The sequence below is a fragment of the Diorhabda carinulata genome, chromosome X (genome assembly GCF_026250575.1).
Source record: "Diorhabda carinulata isolate Delta chromosome X, icDioCari1.1, whole genome shotgun sequence".
In the NCBI taxonomy this organism is placed as follows: domain Eukaryota; kingdom Metazoa; phylum Arthropoda; class Insecta; order Coleoptera; family Chrysomelidae; genus Diorhabda; species Diorhabda carinulata.
Window position 1 is genome coordinate 21,857,703 of NC_079472.1, and position 16,345 is coordinate 21,874,047.

Sequence of the window (16,345 nt, forward strand, 5' to 3'; positions counted from 1 at the left end):
GCTATTAAGTCAAAAAGTGGGAGCTCCTAGATCCTCAGCAGCCGAATATTATGTACAAAGAGCGAACCAACTACTCTGGCAACACATACATAAATATTCCTTAGAAAACATTGAAGAAGGCGTTATAAAGCTTCGAAACGGTTCTTTGGATATATTGATTGCTGATACACCGATTCTGGATTACTATAGGGCTACCGATCATGGTTGCAAGCTGCAAAAAATCGGAGACAGCATCAACGAAGATACGTATGCTATTGGAATGACAAAGGGGTTTCCTTTGAAAGTAAGTGGAATTATTCAATTTTTTTGTGAACAGAATAAAGTTTAACATAGTGTATAGAAACCATCATCTAAATAAGGGTTTATAATTGTTATATTTCTGTTACATAAATTGTTAAAAACGAATACAACTATTTCATTCCCTAAAATTTAACTTTCTTTTTAAAAAATTTTGAGTACTAGTAGGCTAGTACTCCAATAAATACAAAAAAGATTTGCGAATACCATATAAATATTTTTTATTTCAAATCAATCGATTTCAGATTACGAATATTTTCTGAATACAAAGAGGAGCGAACTCGATTATTAAAATATATTGTTTGTTGTACTTGTACTTGTAAAGCAAATCTAACACTTAATACTAACAGCTGGGTATGTTCAGTGGAATTATGTTTCTATAAAACAATGCCAGGTCCTATGTCCTATACCTACTGCTGGTTGCTAAGGTTGAAAAATCACTTACCTAATAAACGCTTCTTCTTAAATGGGGATGGCGATGTGAGGCATGGCATAGTTGATAGAGATACACCTCGAGACATGTTAAACCAGTTCTGATGAATATTTGGTCTTATAACTTAATTGAAAGTAGAGTGACACGCATGTCGCTCAATTCGCTCAATTTTCCGACTTTTGTTATCGAATATTTGTATATTTGTATTAAGTAACAGCAACCGACAAAAATACGGAACCATTGTGTGTGGCCCTAAATTTATAATAAATTTGTGATGACTATAGTTTGTTTCAATTAATAGGGAATCCACATTCTGTATTAAACTATTTATTTTTATGGAATAATATATTTTTCTTAGGATAGTATATCTGCGGTAATAGCCAAATATTCTAACAACGGCTATATGGATATACTGCAAGAAAAGTGGTACGGCGGTCTTCCGTGTTTCAAATTAGCAACCGAAATGGCACAACCTCGACCTTTGGGTGTGGCTGCAGTCACAGGTGTTTTCATCCTCCTTGGAGTTGGTATGGCTCTGGGTCTACTAATCTTGTTAGTTGAACATCTTTTCTTTCGGTACACCTTACCTATTTTGAGGGATAAACCCAAAGGAAGCATTTGGCGAAGCAGAAATATCATGTTCTTTAGCCAGGTAAGTGTTTTGATATTCAAAGATATATACATTTTGTTTATTATGTCAAATAGATGAATTCAAGATGAACAATCAGAATCATTCAAACTGTCACATTGATTGATTTCATTGAATTAAAGGATGAAATTATTCTCAACAACATGGAAAAATTACTGTACGAACATGATTGTTGATAAAGTTGTCTTTACTTAGCACTGTCTTAGTAAGAAACAACTTATTTAGGAGAAAAAATAATATGCATAACAAACTTAAATGCAGAAATAGGATCAAATGTGAACGACTCAGACTCAAATACTAACAGAAGTCCTATCGGGGTACTATCTCCTCAATAGACACCTAGAGACGCTAGTCTTAGCAGATGATGAGACATAAAACACTTCGGAACTCCAGAGCACTACATATGGGAGCCTATGAAACAGCAATTCCACGTTCTGGACTTGATTGATTGATATTAACACATCAGCATTAAACACTGGGCTCCTCACTATAGCAGCAAGAAAGGGGGATCCTTTGGGACGCAATATATATATATATATATATATATATATATATATATATATAAATTTTTTTCAACTGAGTTAACTAATGGCAACAAAATCTATATTGTTGTATCAGATAATCAGTCAACTACCTAAATTTGGCAATGTTCATTAGTTCTTCATGAAACAATGAAAAAAAAATTACTTTTAAGTTGTTAGGTGAATCTCCACCATATTTTTTTCACTTTATCATGAAACAGTATAATCTTAATTTCGATCCGCGATTTACCCTTCTAATGTTTCATGTAAACGTCTATTTGTACTTACTCCATCGTATATAAAAGATGATGCAGCCCTCAATAAATGTCGTGAACATGTTCCATTATGCTTTTCCAAACAAAGATGGTGTACGTTGGCATTTCCTTTTGTTATATAAATCGGAAAACAAAAGACGATCTAGCGTCGCGTAACTCAATACAATAATGTACTTAACTCTCTCAAGTAAGTGGTTAGTTTTCCACGAAAACATATAGAAGATGTTAGAAATAAACTGTAGAGTAGTTTGGACGGGGACTGAAAACAACTCGAGAGAGAAAGAGAGAGAGAGGAACAAGTAAATAGAAATTAAAATAATAAATACGAATTGAAACTAGTATTAATAGGAAATAATGATAAACATGTAAATTTAAACAAATATTTTACAATATAAACAATCATTTGTACGGGATATATAAGAACAAAGACAGAATTAAACAATACAAAACTCACTTATCATGAAAAAATCATTTAGAAACTGAATATCACTATAGTATTATCAAGAGTCCAGGAACATGAAATTACAAATTTTCAGAATTGACGATCTTCGTCCATAAGCTCATAAAACTCAATTTGCACTAGAATTAGAGCTGTTATTTTTATTGGATGGACATGATAAAATTTTATCACTGACAATTTTATGTTAGATATTAAGAGCTTCAATTATGTTCTACTTACGTTATAAACATGTTTAATTTCTGGAAGTATCATGTACTAAAAATATTAAACAATTCCTTTAGACCCCATTTTTTCTAACTTAAATATAAGAAAAGATTATCAATAGAGAGATTCCGTATCATCAAATCATCATACTATTTCCACTGATCTTTATTAAAAGATAGGGTAATTCTTGATGAAGTTTTGAGTATATGGTATGTTGAGTTTTTCCTTATAAAATAGTTGAAACATGAAACAAATCAGAAACTCTGTATAGTATCTTCGAGATATATATAACAGATTTAACATTCCTCTTTCTCAGATCTACCAAAAATTCGGCAATGGCTTATTTATCTTCAAGAGATAGCTGATTATACCCATTTTGATACTTTGTTGTAGTCGTATTGTGAATACTGTGTTCAATATGATTATTTCCAAAAATTCATAATCTCTCACAGCATATAATTTGAGTGAATACCTTAGGATTCTTCGCAAAAAATTAACGCGAGGGAAATTAACTTTTAACACGTTTTTGATACCATTGACAGGACTCGCTTAAATAATTCTCTCACATATATTTCTCACAATATTTCACACTACACTAACTTATAATAGAATTCACTTATCACTACCACTTAACTCACTTAAATAAGTTATTCAAATTCTCTGTATTTTGCTAATTCGTACTGTTCACTACGATTATTTATCATAAACTGAACTGAACTGCGCTCTATACAGGGTCTGTAAAAACGTTCGCATGCGAGTTATATCACTACATTAAGCGAACAAAATCGATTAAAAATTACTAAACAATCACATGTCTATAACGCATAGATTAATCGCAAATGAACAATAAGGTTTAGCCAATCAAAGCTTGTGGAACGTTTAAGTTCCACCCCATCGAGCGGTCAAGAGAGCCATAAAACTATTTAGCTGCTGCCGCATTGGGTTTGGTATACTTTTTGACTTATAAAAAAATAAAATAGCCATTATTGAATGAAAATACTTGGAATACTTTTGTGGCTCTCTCGACCGCTCTGATATAGACATGTGACTGTTTTTGGTGATTTTTAATCGATTTTTTCGCTTGACGCAGTGATATAACTCGCATACGAATGTTTTGAAAGACCCTGTATATATCCCAATAGATATCCAGAAGTTCTAGAAAAATAAAGACCTTCCTAGAAATTGAGAAAAAATAACGTAAATAAACCACTTGCAATAAAAACTGATATAAAAACAAAGATCCAGCGAATTCTGGATATTTCATCAAAGTCGGAGTCTTCGCCGAATTTTATAATTCTACTTTATCCAAGCAGCACCGACTCCATTGCGGAGACGAGTTCGTAATAATACTATCCGTTCAGCAATAATGTAACGTCGAAATTTTACTGTATATTGAATACTGAGAAAAAAAATTGTGTGTGTCTGCTCCGCACGCACGACTGTAGTTTACTCCTTAAGTTCGATAGTCTAACCAGACGCAAAAAGAGTTTATTTAACTTAAAAAAGATTGATACTGTATAAAAGGGTAAATTTGTTAATTAATGAAAATAATATACATTTATAAATATATATTTATTCAATTTATTCATTTCATATACATTTATTATAACTAATCGACAAAATATTTTACATTAAACTTTTTACAATAGTCAATAATCTCGATAATTCATATTGGGTTGATTATCTAATTTTATGTGTTGTTTTCAACTATATATTTATATGAACTACATCGATAATTATTAAAATATACAAATTGCACATGCTCATACATATAATACATGAATTATAACGTACCTTGCAACCACGTGTTTGTTAGACGTTCCGGCAATATCATCTACACCTCTTTCTGCCATAGTTATTTGAAAATACTTTCAGTTCACTTTAGCGGAACACAATGATAAAAATTAAAACTTCACAATAACAATATTAATTATTGATATTTATAATAAAAACAGCAATATAAATATGTCGACACTGACAAATTAGAAAGTTGCGCATCATAGGGTGCGCACCAAAAACGTAACGAGGTCATTCATCGATAGATTTTACTCCTCACATTTTTCTCATATCGGGCCCCTTATATATGTAAATCGATTCTTAAGGAGTAAACTCCAAAAATGTTTATTTGAATCTGACCATATCAAATAAATTTTTGGTTTGGTTTGGTTCAATTTATTGAGATAAAAGAATTACAACTAATTGTCCTCGATGATTTTGCATTCGTCGTTTAAAGTGTCTGACTCCTTTTTTATTTCCGTGTGCATATTGTCAAAATAGTGTATTACGCAACCAGCTCTTAAGTAACGATCTATGAAGGTTATGCTTTAACAAGTGCCGTAATGAAAATGTCTTGATTACCATTCAATGCGAGTTGCATACACTATTTTTTCTAATATCCATCATAATAATGGAAAACAATCACTTGATTCTTAAAATTCATTGTATTTATGATGGAATTGTGAGATAAAATTGGATAACTGTTTATCAAACTCTGCAAGTTATGAAATGAGAATTTTAGAAAAATTATTTTTTTATTATTTCAGTAATTTTTTCGCTGATTTTACTGGTAGTAAATTAGTTGTGGCTCTTGTGGACTGGTCTATGATATATATTTTTGTTTAAGAAAGCTTGATTTGAATTTGAATCGGTTTTTGCTATTTTGAAATTTTTGTTATAATTTGTCAAAATTTTAGATACATTAGGTGGTCATGGTAATTATTAATTTTGTCCAAATATCATCGAATCTGTAACTTAATGAATATCATTGAAGTGGTAGGAATACATATTCAAAAAAATGGAGCAGAGAAACAAATATTCAATGACAGATCATTACAGATAACCCTCGTACTTACTATTTATATTTGTAAGTAAGAGAATGAATAAGAATTGTTATTGATATCCCTACTTTTGACTGTTATTAAATCAATATATCAACACTCACTAACTTTTGTTAAGATGTGAGTAAATAGAATTTATATGATTTAGAATGAAATTTAACCTAAATACACCGTGTATACGTTCTTTCTCTATTTGTAGAAGCTGTATCGGTTCATCAATTGCGTGGAATTAGTTTCACCCCATCACGCCGCTAGAGAATTAGTCCACACCATTAGACAAGGACAGATAACCAGCCTGTTCCAGAAAAGTATCAAAAGGGTTTGTATAAGGGATCGCTTCCTTTCTTTTTGCTTATACAGAAAAAAACACTGCTTTTCCTTTTTTGCTTTGTTTAGTACAGGAGCTGCAGGAATGTTGCTTATTTTATAATATTTGGCTAATGGAATTTGAACAAATGAAATATAAATTTGGGTAAAATCGATAGAAAATGCGGTAGTTTTTTTGATGCTTCAAAAAATGAAAAATATTTATGTTATAATCAAATCTACATAATCATCATTCAACATGAGGGGAACAAATTTATAAAAATAACTACACATAAATTGTTTCAAGAAAAAAGCAATTCGCCATCTCACTCGATATATTAGGGGGAGTTGGCGATTTCTAGATTTGTTTACTTTTTCCCCTTGACATCGTTTTTTCGATATTTTAAACCCATATCCTCAAATCTGTACAATTTTCGTGCACTCACATTAAACAGATTAAATATTGAAGACAATCTTCAAGAAGATTTATGATGTCGCCGCATTCTCTATATCATCTCCATTGGGTTCATCACTATCGATATCGAAACCACTCATTATAATCTAACTGCTTCACGTTTACTTATTGCGACGGGTTTATCATTCTTTTTTCTTTGGTTTTTATAGCATTATATTTTTCTTGCGTACCTCCACGCTCACTTCTTTCCAAGATTTTTGCTTCTAACTTACATTTTCCTATTGCTGAATGCTCATTGGAAGTAAAAATCTTACCTATTTGCCACGTTTATGAGTCTGTATCAACTTTTGTGGAATAGGAAATATTTCTTTTCAAATTCTAGAAAGTATGCACTTATCATTGTCACAATTTGTTCAGTTGACGTACCTGGAATTGGTTCATTTTCAAAATTTTCTTCGGGCTCATGTATATTTGGTAACATCAAATGGAGCAACATCGCATGAGTTAAATTTAGAAACAGTGTTTTCTGTAGAAGTAGACTTGACCTCAAGTCAGTAGAAAACCCAAAGTCAGTCTTGTGATTCGGCTAAATTGACTTTGATTAATCCTTATTGTTAGTAGAAATGGTATTTTAAAGATTTGAAAAGCGCCCGGTCTATCAAGGGGTTATAAAAAATGCGAAGTGTGGCTAGGCATAGACAGTAAAATGATTTAGCTTTGATCAGAATATTCAAGCATTTCCACGGAATTGCAATATGTGGAATGACCATCAAGCAACAATAAAAGATTGTCAGATGGTTTCCTTGGTATTAAATGAATTTTAAAGTGAAAATATATTGGTGAAGTTTTGTAAGCAGTTTTTTTCACATAAAATCATGATACCCATGAATATATATGTCTACAAAACATACCTTTTGCATTACAACAAGCTATGATTGTAACGATCCCGACCAGTTCAGTCGATGTCGTTGTGGAAACAGCTTTCGAGCCTCTTTCAACGAGTACATTTTCAGCCAGATTATTCCTTTGTAGGCCTGTATCTTCCAAATCAAATATGCAGTTGACTGCATCATTTTCTAGCAAAACTTTTTCTAGCAAAAAGAAGTAGCTAACCATGTCGGAACTTCTACGTAGAAACCTAACCAATCATAGCCGGCGTTTGGCACCGATTTACTCATTCTCTGAAGTATATTTAATTGTCCGGCAAACTAAATGGCAAACCTTTTCACATTCTGCATTGTTAAGAAAAAACCTATTTTTCTACAACTGTTATGAAAAGTGATGTATTTCTCATAGCTAACTTCATTTCAAAACCACATATTGATCTCACTGTGAGAAATATCACTCTCATGGCACTGCCCACAACACAAACATTTAAATGAAGAATCAATAAAAATCGATGGAAACTTAGTTGGCTATTTAAAAAGTTGACACAACGGACATTATAGAAGTTTTTTCAATTCCTAAGGTAGTTTTCATTCGTGGTTTGCTAAAAATCATAATAAAATGGATACTGACAATTTTGATAATAGTCCGCCAAAGATATCGAAAAAAAGCGGCAAAAGTAAATTTAGATTTTTTACCAAGAATTTCAAGAAAAAAATACAAAAAATGGAGAAGAAATACAAAAAAAAAGATCTTTTTCGGAAACTGCACTTCTGTATACTTTGAAGAGTTGTCGAAAACTTCTACACTTTGGTCACAATATTCAATGTTGCGGAGTACTATCAGTATAAAAAATAACATTGATATATCCACGTATCAGAAATTACGCTCATTTTTGAAAAGAAAGTTCGACAATTACGTCTTCAAAAAATCAAACATATTAACAACAGATCAATTGCAGAGATTTTTAAACGAAGCTCCAGAGAAGGAATATCTGCTAATAGAAGAAAATTTATTTAGAAGGAATTTAATTTTATTTTTACTTGAACTAACATAGATTTTTCTAATTATTGGGTTATTCAGTAGATAAAAAGAATGAAAAAATCATTAAACATTCTATTTCAAATTATGGTAGATAGATATTTTTACTTTTAACCAAAGAATTTAAATCAATGGTCAATGGTGCAGTGGATGATAGTGTGTCCGCTTAGAACTCAGTAGTTCCGTGTTCAAAACTCTCGGGTGGTAAGATTTTTTTGGAAAATTTTAATATTTAGATAATTCAGAGGATTTAAATTAAGCTTTACTTGTGAAATTATGGATAACGCGAAAACAAAAAAGCCAAGAACGTTCACTGTAACGGGAGAATTTTATGAGATATATAAAAAATATGCTGTTCTTCGAAGATACTTGAGTATTATTTTGGTTTTACTAATAATAAAAGTAAACATTAAGTTCCATTACTTTTATTTTTTCAATTTGTGTAAATGTAGAAAAATTATACTGTGCAATATGTGATAAAATTACTTTTCTGACCCGTGTGTTTGCGACACAAACTTCCACACTCGTGAGAAAAGTTGAACTTTTCCCACTTGCACAATATACTATTCTCGCTTAATTTTAATATGAATGAAAAGTTTTTTCTTATTTTCATCTTAGAACATACTTATAGACGTGGGCTCCATTGGACCTTTTTTTTAATATTGCTAGATTTGTACTGTCTTTCAAGTATTTTTCGATGTTTATTATCGACGATAGAAACTGTGTATAGAGATATTTTTCCATTTTTGGGCAAGTAATGGCTGCTTTAAAAGAATTCTCACTCCAGTTGCCACGAGTAGCAATAGCCTTTCAATGGTACTTCTGGCATCTGTAATAAACAAGCATACTGTTAAATATAACAAAATCAACTGAACTTGTATGACCATCTAAGCTCTAGTGCATATGGCAATCACTCCTTCTTTTGATAGCCATATCGGCTATTAAATTAACAAGTAACAAGCTCTTTTTTAAGGTTAGAGTAAAGACATGATCATGCAAAGTACAAAAAATGCACGAAAACACAAGTAACTCATTGAAAAAATAGAATTTCGGGTTAAAATATGAACCTAGTATAAAATTATTTCGACTGACCATCACTCGCGTACGGCCATCTCAAACGCTTTTACCGTATGCTACGAATTGAAAATAAAACATTAGTAAAATTTTTATAAAGCCTTCATAACTGAGATCAAAGCATCAAATAAAACTTTCATTTGATTAACTATCAAGATCTCAAAAGTATCCTTGAGTAAATATGGTAATATTTGAGACCTAGCCAATATTGACTTTTATAAGCGAATTGGAACGAAGTTGCTGTAAGCTCCTGAACTAACATTTCAGCTCGTTTCCACTACTTTTATTCCGTTTTCTTAGATATTTGCACTAGGTCAACGAGAAAATTTCCAGTGGTTTACCTAACAATTCCTCCTTTATTGCTAAATTTATCTCGATAGCTTTACGATTACTTGGTTTATATATAAAATCGATAAATAAATAAATCGACCTTTAAATAGTAATTGTAGTAATAGTATGTTTTTTCATTCAAACAATGTTTCTTTATTTCATAGTTCGTTTCTTCAACATGATACAATTGTCTATATAGCAGTTTGTTTTATTCAATTAATAAAATAATCCTTCAGAATTATCAATTATATTGACCCTCTTAGTCGAAATTCAAATCCGATCACCTTTATGTGGGATACCATTGGGAAACGTTTATAAGGAAAAGCTCTAGCACTCACGAATTCTAAAGAGCTTTGCGGACATTTGGTACAGAAGAGGGACAATCCACCGCAGAATTTATTTCTATTTATAATCTATTATTAATTCCAGAGTACCTAAGCAAGTGAGTTGCTACTAAAATTTTGAGATAGAGAAATAAAAACACAAATTTAAAATTAGATATGGCTTTATTGTTTTCCAAAAATTACTCCATTAAGATCAATAAAATTTTGCATGCGTTTGAAGCAATGGTCTCGGCATTTTTTTGCATTCCGATTGAGATACCCCCAAACCATATGATTTGAAAGCATCAATCGCTTCGTCATGTGAAGAAAAACGTTGCCTCGCAATTTATTTTTCTTCTTTGGAAATAAGAAGAAATCATTGGATGTCAATCAAGGACTGTACGGTGAATGACCCATCAATTCGTTGTTTTGACTGTTCAAAAACGTTTTTGTTTGAACTGATGTGTTGGAGCTCGTATTGACGTGGTGGGGAATTATTCGTTATTTGAGATTGATTTCACTGGCAAAGAAATGCTGGTGTGCCATTTCTTTGCATCAATCGATACGAGCTTTTATTGCGCTATTGTCAAATTATGCAGTATCTTTTTGACAGCCAAAGGTTCTTGAAAAATTGAATGGACACAATTTTGGACGACCTTCACAAAATTCATCCTGTATTGACCACGATTGAACAGAATAAGAAATTATTGTCCCTAGATCATTTGGATCCCCTCCTAATTCAAAAAGTAAACTTTTCCTGTTTTTACTAGACTAATTGTGTCAAAATATATCGCACTGATGAGGGTTTGTTTCATTTACGGAGTAGTTATTTGAAAAGATTGCAAGTTGCAAGTTTCAGCAAGTTTCCTGAAATTAGGGTGATTTGTTAAAATATAAACAGTTTCACACAGTAATGTCGTAAAGCAAATATCGCTTTCCGGACTATTAGTCACAATTGTCTTGATGATCATTGTTTCAGAAGGAACACGAACAGCGGAGACGCAGGAAAAGTAAAGCTCAATTTTTCGAAATGATACAAGAAATTCGCAGGTGAGCATTTAAGCAACATTTCATTTTCAAATCTTAATTAAAATTGAAATTTAAAGCACCATCCGTAGGCAACAACAAGAAGAAAGGGAGCCACCATTAGAATCTGTGACGGAAGTTGATTCTGAGTACCAGTTGAGTCCCGACGAGAAGAAATCAAAGCTTAGTCCGAGTATTATCAAAAGAACATTTCTAAGGTTAGTTTTATAATGACATTATTTATATTTTACCTCATTTATTTTGTTACTAATATTTTTTATAACGAATGATATACATATATTGTAAATACATTCTATTATTAACAAATTCATAGATTTCAATAAACTGTATCATTACAATATGATTTTGTTTCTCCACAGGAGTAGCCCTAAAGGTGATAACGGCAATAAAATGAAATCACCTACAACGTACCTTAGCAAACAACTTTTCAGTCCTCGTTCAAAAAATAAAACGAAGAGTTCATCAAATTTGAATGTCCGTAGATTTAGTAGCGACAGTGTGTTCAATTCACACTCCTTAAATAATAAAGACTACAGCACCGCGGTTGGTAGGAGACTAAGCAAAGATGCTTCAGCTTTTTTATCGAGTTCTCCACCAGACATCAACAGTCGTAGATCCAGCTATTTAGATATAATTAGCTCGGGAAGCAAATTAGCCGGAAAAAGTCCAATTTTATCGATAGAAAACCTCTCAGATTGTAGCAAGTATTCAGAACCGATGAGAAAGCTCTCAGACTCGGAAAGTATTGGAAAAAAGTTAGCCACTTTACCTAGATATCAAGAATCCGTCGACAAGCATCGTTTGTTACAGCCGCAACATAGTTTGACATTGGGTAAGAGTGATGAAACTTTGAGTAAAAGTTTGATACCCGAAAATGTAACACAGGCTAGAAGTTATAATAATGTGTCACAAACCGGCGTCAACGAAAAAAATAACTTGTCTGATGATGAAATTGCTAGAAGGAATAAAAAAACCATCGATCAGTTACAGGTAAGAGCAATATATTCACCATCATTTATTATATGAAGTTTTTCATTTGAAATTTCATAAGTAGAGGAGAATGAGGAGGAGATGTCACGTTTTACGGAAATTTATCACATTTATGAGTTTTTCCTAAACAAGTGTTTTGTATTCAGATTATTCTTCTGTACCGTTGAATAATGGGTTAAACTTTTCATTATCCCGACAGGAAATTGAAAAATCTTTTTTATATCGAGTATTTTGAAATTTATCAATTTAACTCAAAACACAGAAAATTATGATCAAGTTTTTATAAATAGGTTGAGTCGACATCAACAGTTTTGACCACTTCTGGATAATCTGTTTCAATCATATGTATGTGTTTTGCGTAAAAACTTTTGCTCACAATAAATTTCATTGAATCAACAATTGTTCGGAATATTATCATATCATTAATTTTTAAATTCTCAAGTACATTAAGAATCATATGACATACGACAACATGTCGAATGAAAAATTACTGCTAAACTCCGCGTGATATGAGGAGAATTTAACGGCAATATGAATGACTTCTTTTCTTCTTACGACGCCGTGTCCCTACGGAAATTGGCGATCCAAATGGCTATTGTCGCACGAGAAACCGCAGTTTTAAAAATTTCTCTTCTATTATCGCTCGTTTCTCATTTCTCTCTTTGATTGTTGTGAGAAGTTACCCATTTACTGAAGGATCTCTATGTTTTTCCTATGTTCCGTCCAAGATATCTGCAGCATTCGTCTGTAGGCGTACATTTCGAACACATGAATTTTCTTCTCTGTGGCTGCATCCCTGGTCCAACTTTCGCATCCGTACAGAAGATGAAATATGTAATAGAGAAGCATTCTTTAGTTTCATGCTGAGGTTGCGGTTTGCCAGAAGTTTCCTCATGCTGTTCAGAGTTTTCCGTGCTTGCGGAAGCTTGACGATTCATCCAAACGGAATTTCGTAATTGGTATAAACAGAATACGAGGGTTGCTACTTAATTTTTGAGGTTGTTTGATATTGTTTGTCATTATTCTCCAATTTTGCATTAGATTGAACCATTTGTCGACGCTTTTTGTCCATTCCATTTGAGGTACCTTCAAAACATGTAGTAAAACATTATTCTCGTAATTTATTTTTGATCTTCGGGAATAAGACGAAATCATTGGTTATCAAACAAGGATTGTACGGTGAATGACCTATCAATTCGATGTATTGACTGCTCAAAAGCGTTTTTGTTTGAACTGATGTTTGAGTACTCACATTGTCGTGGTAGAGAATGATTCGTGTTCAGCGATTGGTTTCTATGATTTTTTCAAACACTTCTGGCAAACAAATGCTGGTGTACCAATCAGGGTTGACCATTCTACGTTGTTCTAATAGAACGGTAGTGACATGTCCAGTTATTCCGAAAAAACAGGCAACCATGAATGAATTCGGAAGCCCATCGAAAAATCATCATCAAGTCAACACACTGCTGTTGGTTTAATTTACGTCATAAGTCATAGAAAATCATCGCCCGATTTAATTCCATTTTTTGACCAAGATGAATGTTTCAAGTATCTGTAAAGCACTCGTATACAAACACGTTTTGAAAACGTTCACCATTGAAAATGTCAGATTTTTCACATCAGTGTTGCCATATCTCAAAACTCAACTCAACACTCGTAGTTTGTTGTATAACAGTTACTTTTTTTTCGATAACTGTAACCATAAATAAGTGATAATAGTGTATTTGTTTCAGAGTGTAATCGTTAATAAACCTAGACCACCGCTCAAACGAAGTACAGACAATAATCCGAAACAAAACGCCAATCCACAAATAAGAATTCAAGTAGAAGATACCTCTAAAAATGAAGCTAGCCACCCTCCTCTCGTCAGAAAATCGAAAGCAAGACATCAAAGTTTCAGTGACTCGACAGGGTTAACCGAAACGAGCAAGCGTAACAAGCTAACAGAACAATCTAAATCTTTAGATAGTGGTAATCCAGTTACATCCGACAGAAAAAAACCTCGACAGAGATCAAAATCTAGAGAAGACGATTTACCACCCGCTCCCCCACCTCCCAATTGTTCTCCAAGAAACTCCAATGGTCGATCTCCTCTGGAGCGCTTATCAAAAGACGAATTGGTTTTGCTGTGGAGAAGTTCCGAGTCGGAGCTTAGAAGTCATTTATTGAAGGCGCTGCGCGACAAAGAAGAACCGATAGAAGAACCGTCTTGAAGAGAGTAAAGAGGAAATCTTACTTTCTGTGACTTAAAAGCCAATTTTGGCAGACAATTTGGAAAAGCTCTGCGTTTTTTTATGATCATCGACCACTATTATCAGCATGTTTTAAAACGAGTCATAAAAATTTTTAGAAAAAAAAAATATAAAAATTTCTCGAAAGTCGTTTAATCTTTAGGCACGGAGAAGTACGATGGTGCCTAAGAATGAATAAACGGCCTTATAGAATTGTAGAGTGATATAAGAATTGACCACTAAGTGTTATTAGAAGCCTTTAGTCTAAGCGCTTAGGATACATTTTACTGCACTTTATACGGAATAAAAATTTTTAGAAGTCAATATTTATTTCTTCACATGCGTCGAGGTACCACGTTCGTATTTGTGGTAGATTTTATCAATTAGAATCCAATAATAAGTAGTTCAAGACGTATTGGTAAAATCCATAGGACAAAATGTTTTAGTATCTATTTGGTAACCCATCTACAACAATGAAACTCACATGTTTCCGATTACCAAATGCATTTGATGAATTTTCCATGAACTATTCAGATTAAAATTTACTTTAAAAGAGTGGAAATTTAGTAGAGTCTCTGATCTCGACCGATTTCTCGGTTTACAACGTTTTCCTTTCATTTCGTCCACGTCCGGTTTGTCGATTCCGTTTAGAGGCGAGAATGTTAAACCCTTCCCTTAGGAAACGGAAACACCACAATAACTCTTATCATCAATTATTTCACTTTGAGGTAATCATTTGTAGTATTTGGAATACTTCATTCACATTAGATATCTGATTTGAGGAATATTTCCATTGACGATTTCATCAGTGTAAATAGAAGCTACAAACTTACTAGTTTTCATAAAGTTAAGTGAAATGTGAAAGATATGAGAGATTTATTTGGTTAAAAGCTTTAAATTCTATTCTTTTATAACACTGGCTAGCACTGTTTTTGTCACACGAACTTTGTAATTATTCTTATTTGTTTTGATGTACCCTCATTCATTTTAGCCACATCCAGTTTTTATGTGACAGCTATATATTGTTTTCTGACCTCATTTACGTGTTCTGATAAGCCGGACAGTTTTTGATATGTATGTGTAAAGTAAACTTTCACTTCTCAGCGTCAAAATTCACGCCAATAATTGGAAAGTACTGTTTAGACTATTTTCGTTTTCCGGTGGGCCATCAATATAAATCCTGGGTTCAACATATATGTTGTTTAATGAGTGTGAGACGTCTATTTGGCTGGGCTAAACAAGAAACGAGAGATTTGCGTTTTGGTATACAAATTTGAAATATTTGAACGAAACCCAAAGATTATGTAATTGATTGTTATTTTTGTTTGATTTAAACAAAAGGCGGCACAACCAAGTCCAAAAAACTATCCAGTACTCTAATTTGTCAGTCAACAGATAAATAATACATAGTGCCGAACTGCCTGTGCCAAAGCTCCTCCAAATAAAGCGGAAAGTTAGGATTCTGTTTCTAGTCCCGAATTTATTCTTGGTCAACTCGATAAGATATCCCAAGTTATGAGCATTCAGCTTCAAAAGAACCACATTTATTGATACGAAGTTATTTAAAGAATTTAGTACGTGATTTGTCTAGAAAAATGATCCTTTAGTGAACCCTGACAACATACGTTGCCTTTAAAGCTCGGCATGATGAAAAATTTTGTGAAAGCTATCCCTAAAGATGGCAGTAGATTCTTATACTTGAAAGAGAAATTTCCCAAACTCAAAGAGGTAAAAAATGAAGAAGGAATATTCATTGTTCCACAAATACAGGAACTAATGAAGGATAGAAACTTTGAAGGAAAGCTGTATGATCTGGAAATGCTTTGTGAATGTTGTCCAAAATTTCCTAGCAAAGGAATCGAAAAATTACAAGGAAAAAAAGTCCAGGAATGCTAGTAGATTTAAAGCCACTTAAAAGAGACCTCTCCAAGAAGCCAAATACTCACTAAAATCATAGCTATTTATTGTCCCTGATGTGACAAATTTTTTCCATTGATATATTATTTTTTGGTGGCCAAAGTACCATC

General features: G+C 32.7%; 1 protein-coding gene across 2 annotated transcripts in view; it reads left to right on the plus strand.

Annotated features, from left to right (window-relative positions):
- The window catches only part of LOC130900809 (uncharacterized), a 146,682-nt gene extending 132,227 nt beyond the window's left edge, over positions 1 to 14,455 (plus strand). The window contains exons 11-17 of one of the 2 annotated variants that reach the window (XM_057811688.1): positions 2 to 283; positions 1,089 to 1,382; positions 5,876 to 5,995; positions 11,030 to 11,100; positions 11,157 to 11,294; positions 11,457 to 12,087; positions 13,821 to 14,455. In XM_057811688.1, coding sequence (XP_057667671.1) covers positions 2 to 283; positions 1,089 to 1,382; positions 5,876 to 5,995; positions 11,030 to 11,100; positions 11,157 to 11,294; positions 11,457 to 12,087; positions 13,821 to 14,300 — 2,016 coding nt within the window. In that variant the 3' untranslated portion in view covers positions 14,301 to 14,455. The remainder of the gene's footprint in view (position 1; positions 284 to 1,088; positions 1,383 to 5,875; positions 5,996 to 11,029; positions 11,101 to 11,156; positions 11,295 to 11,456; positions 12,088 to 13,820) is intronic. The other variant, XM_057811689.1, reaches the window with a different exon arrangement.
- The last annotated feature ends 1,890 nt before the right edge of the window (positions 14,456 to 16,345 follow it).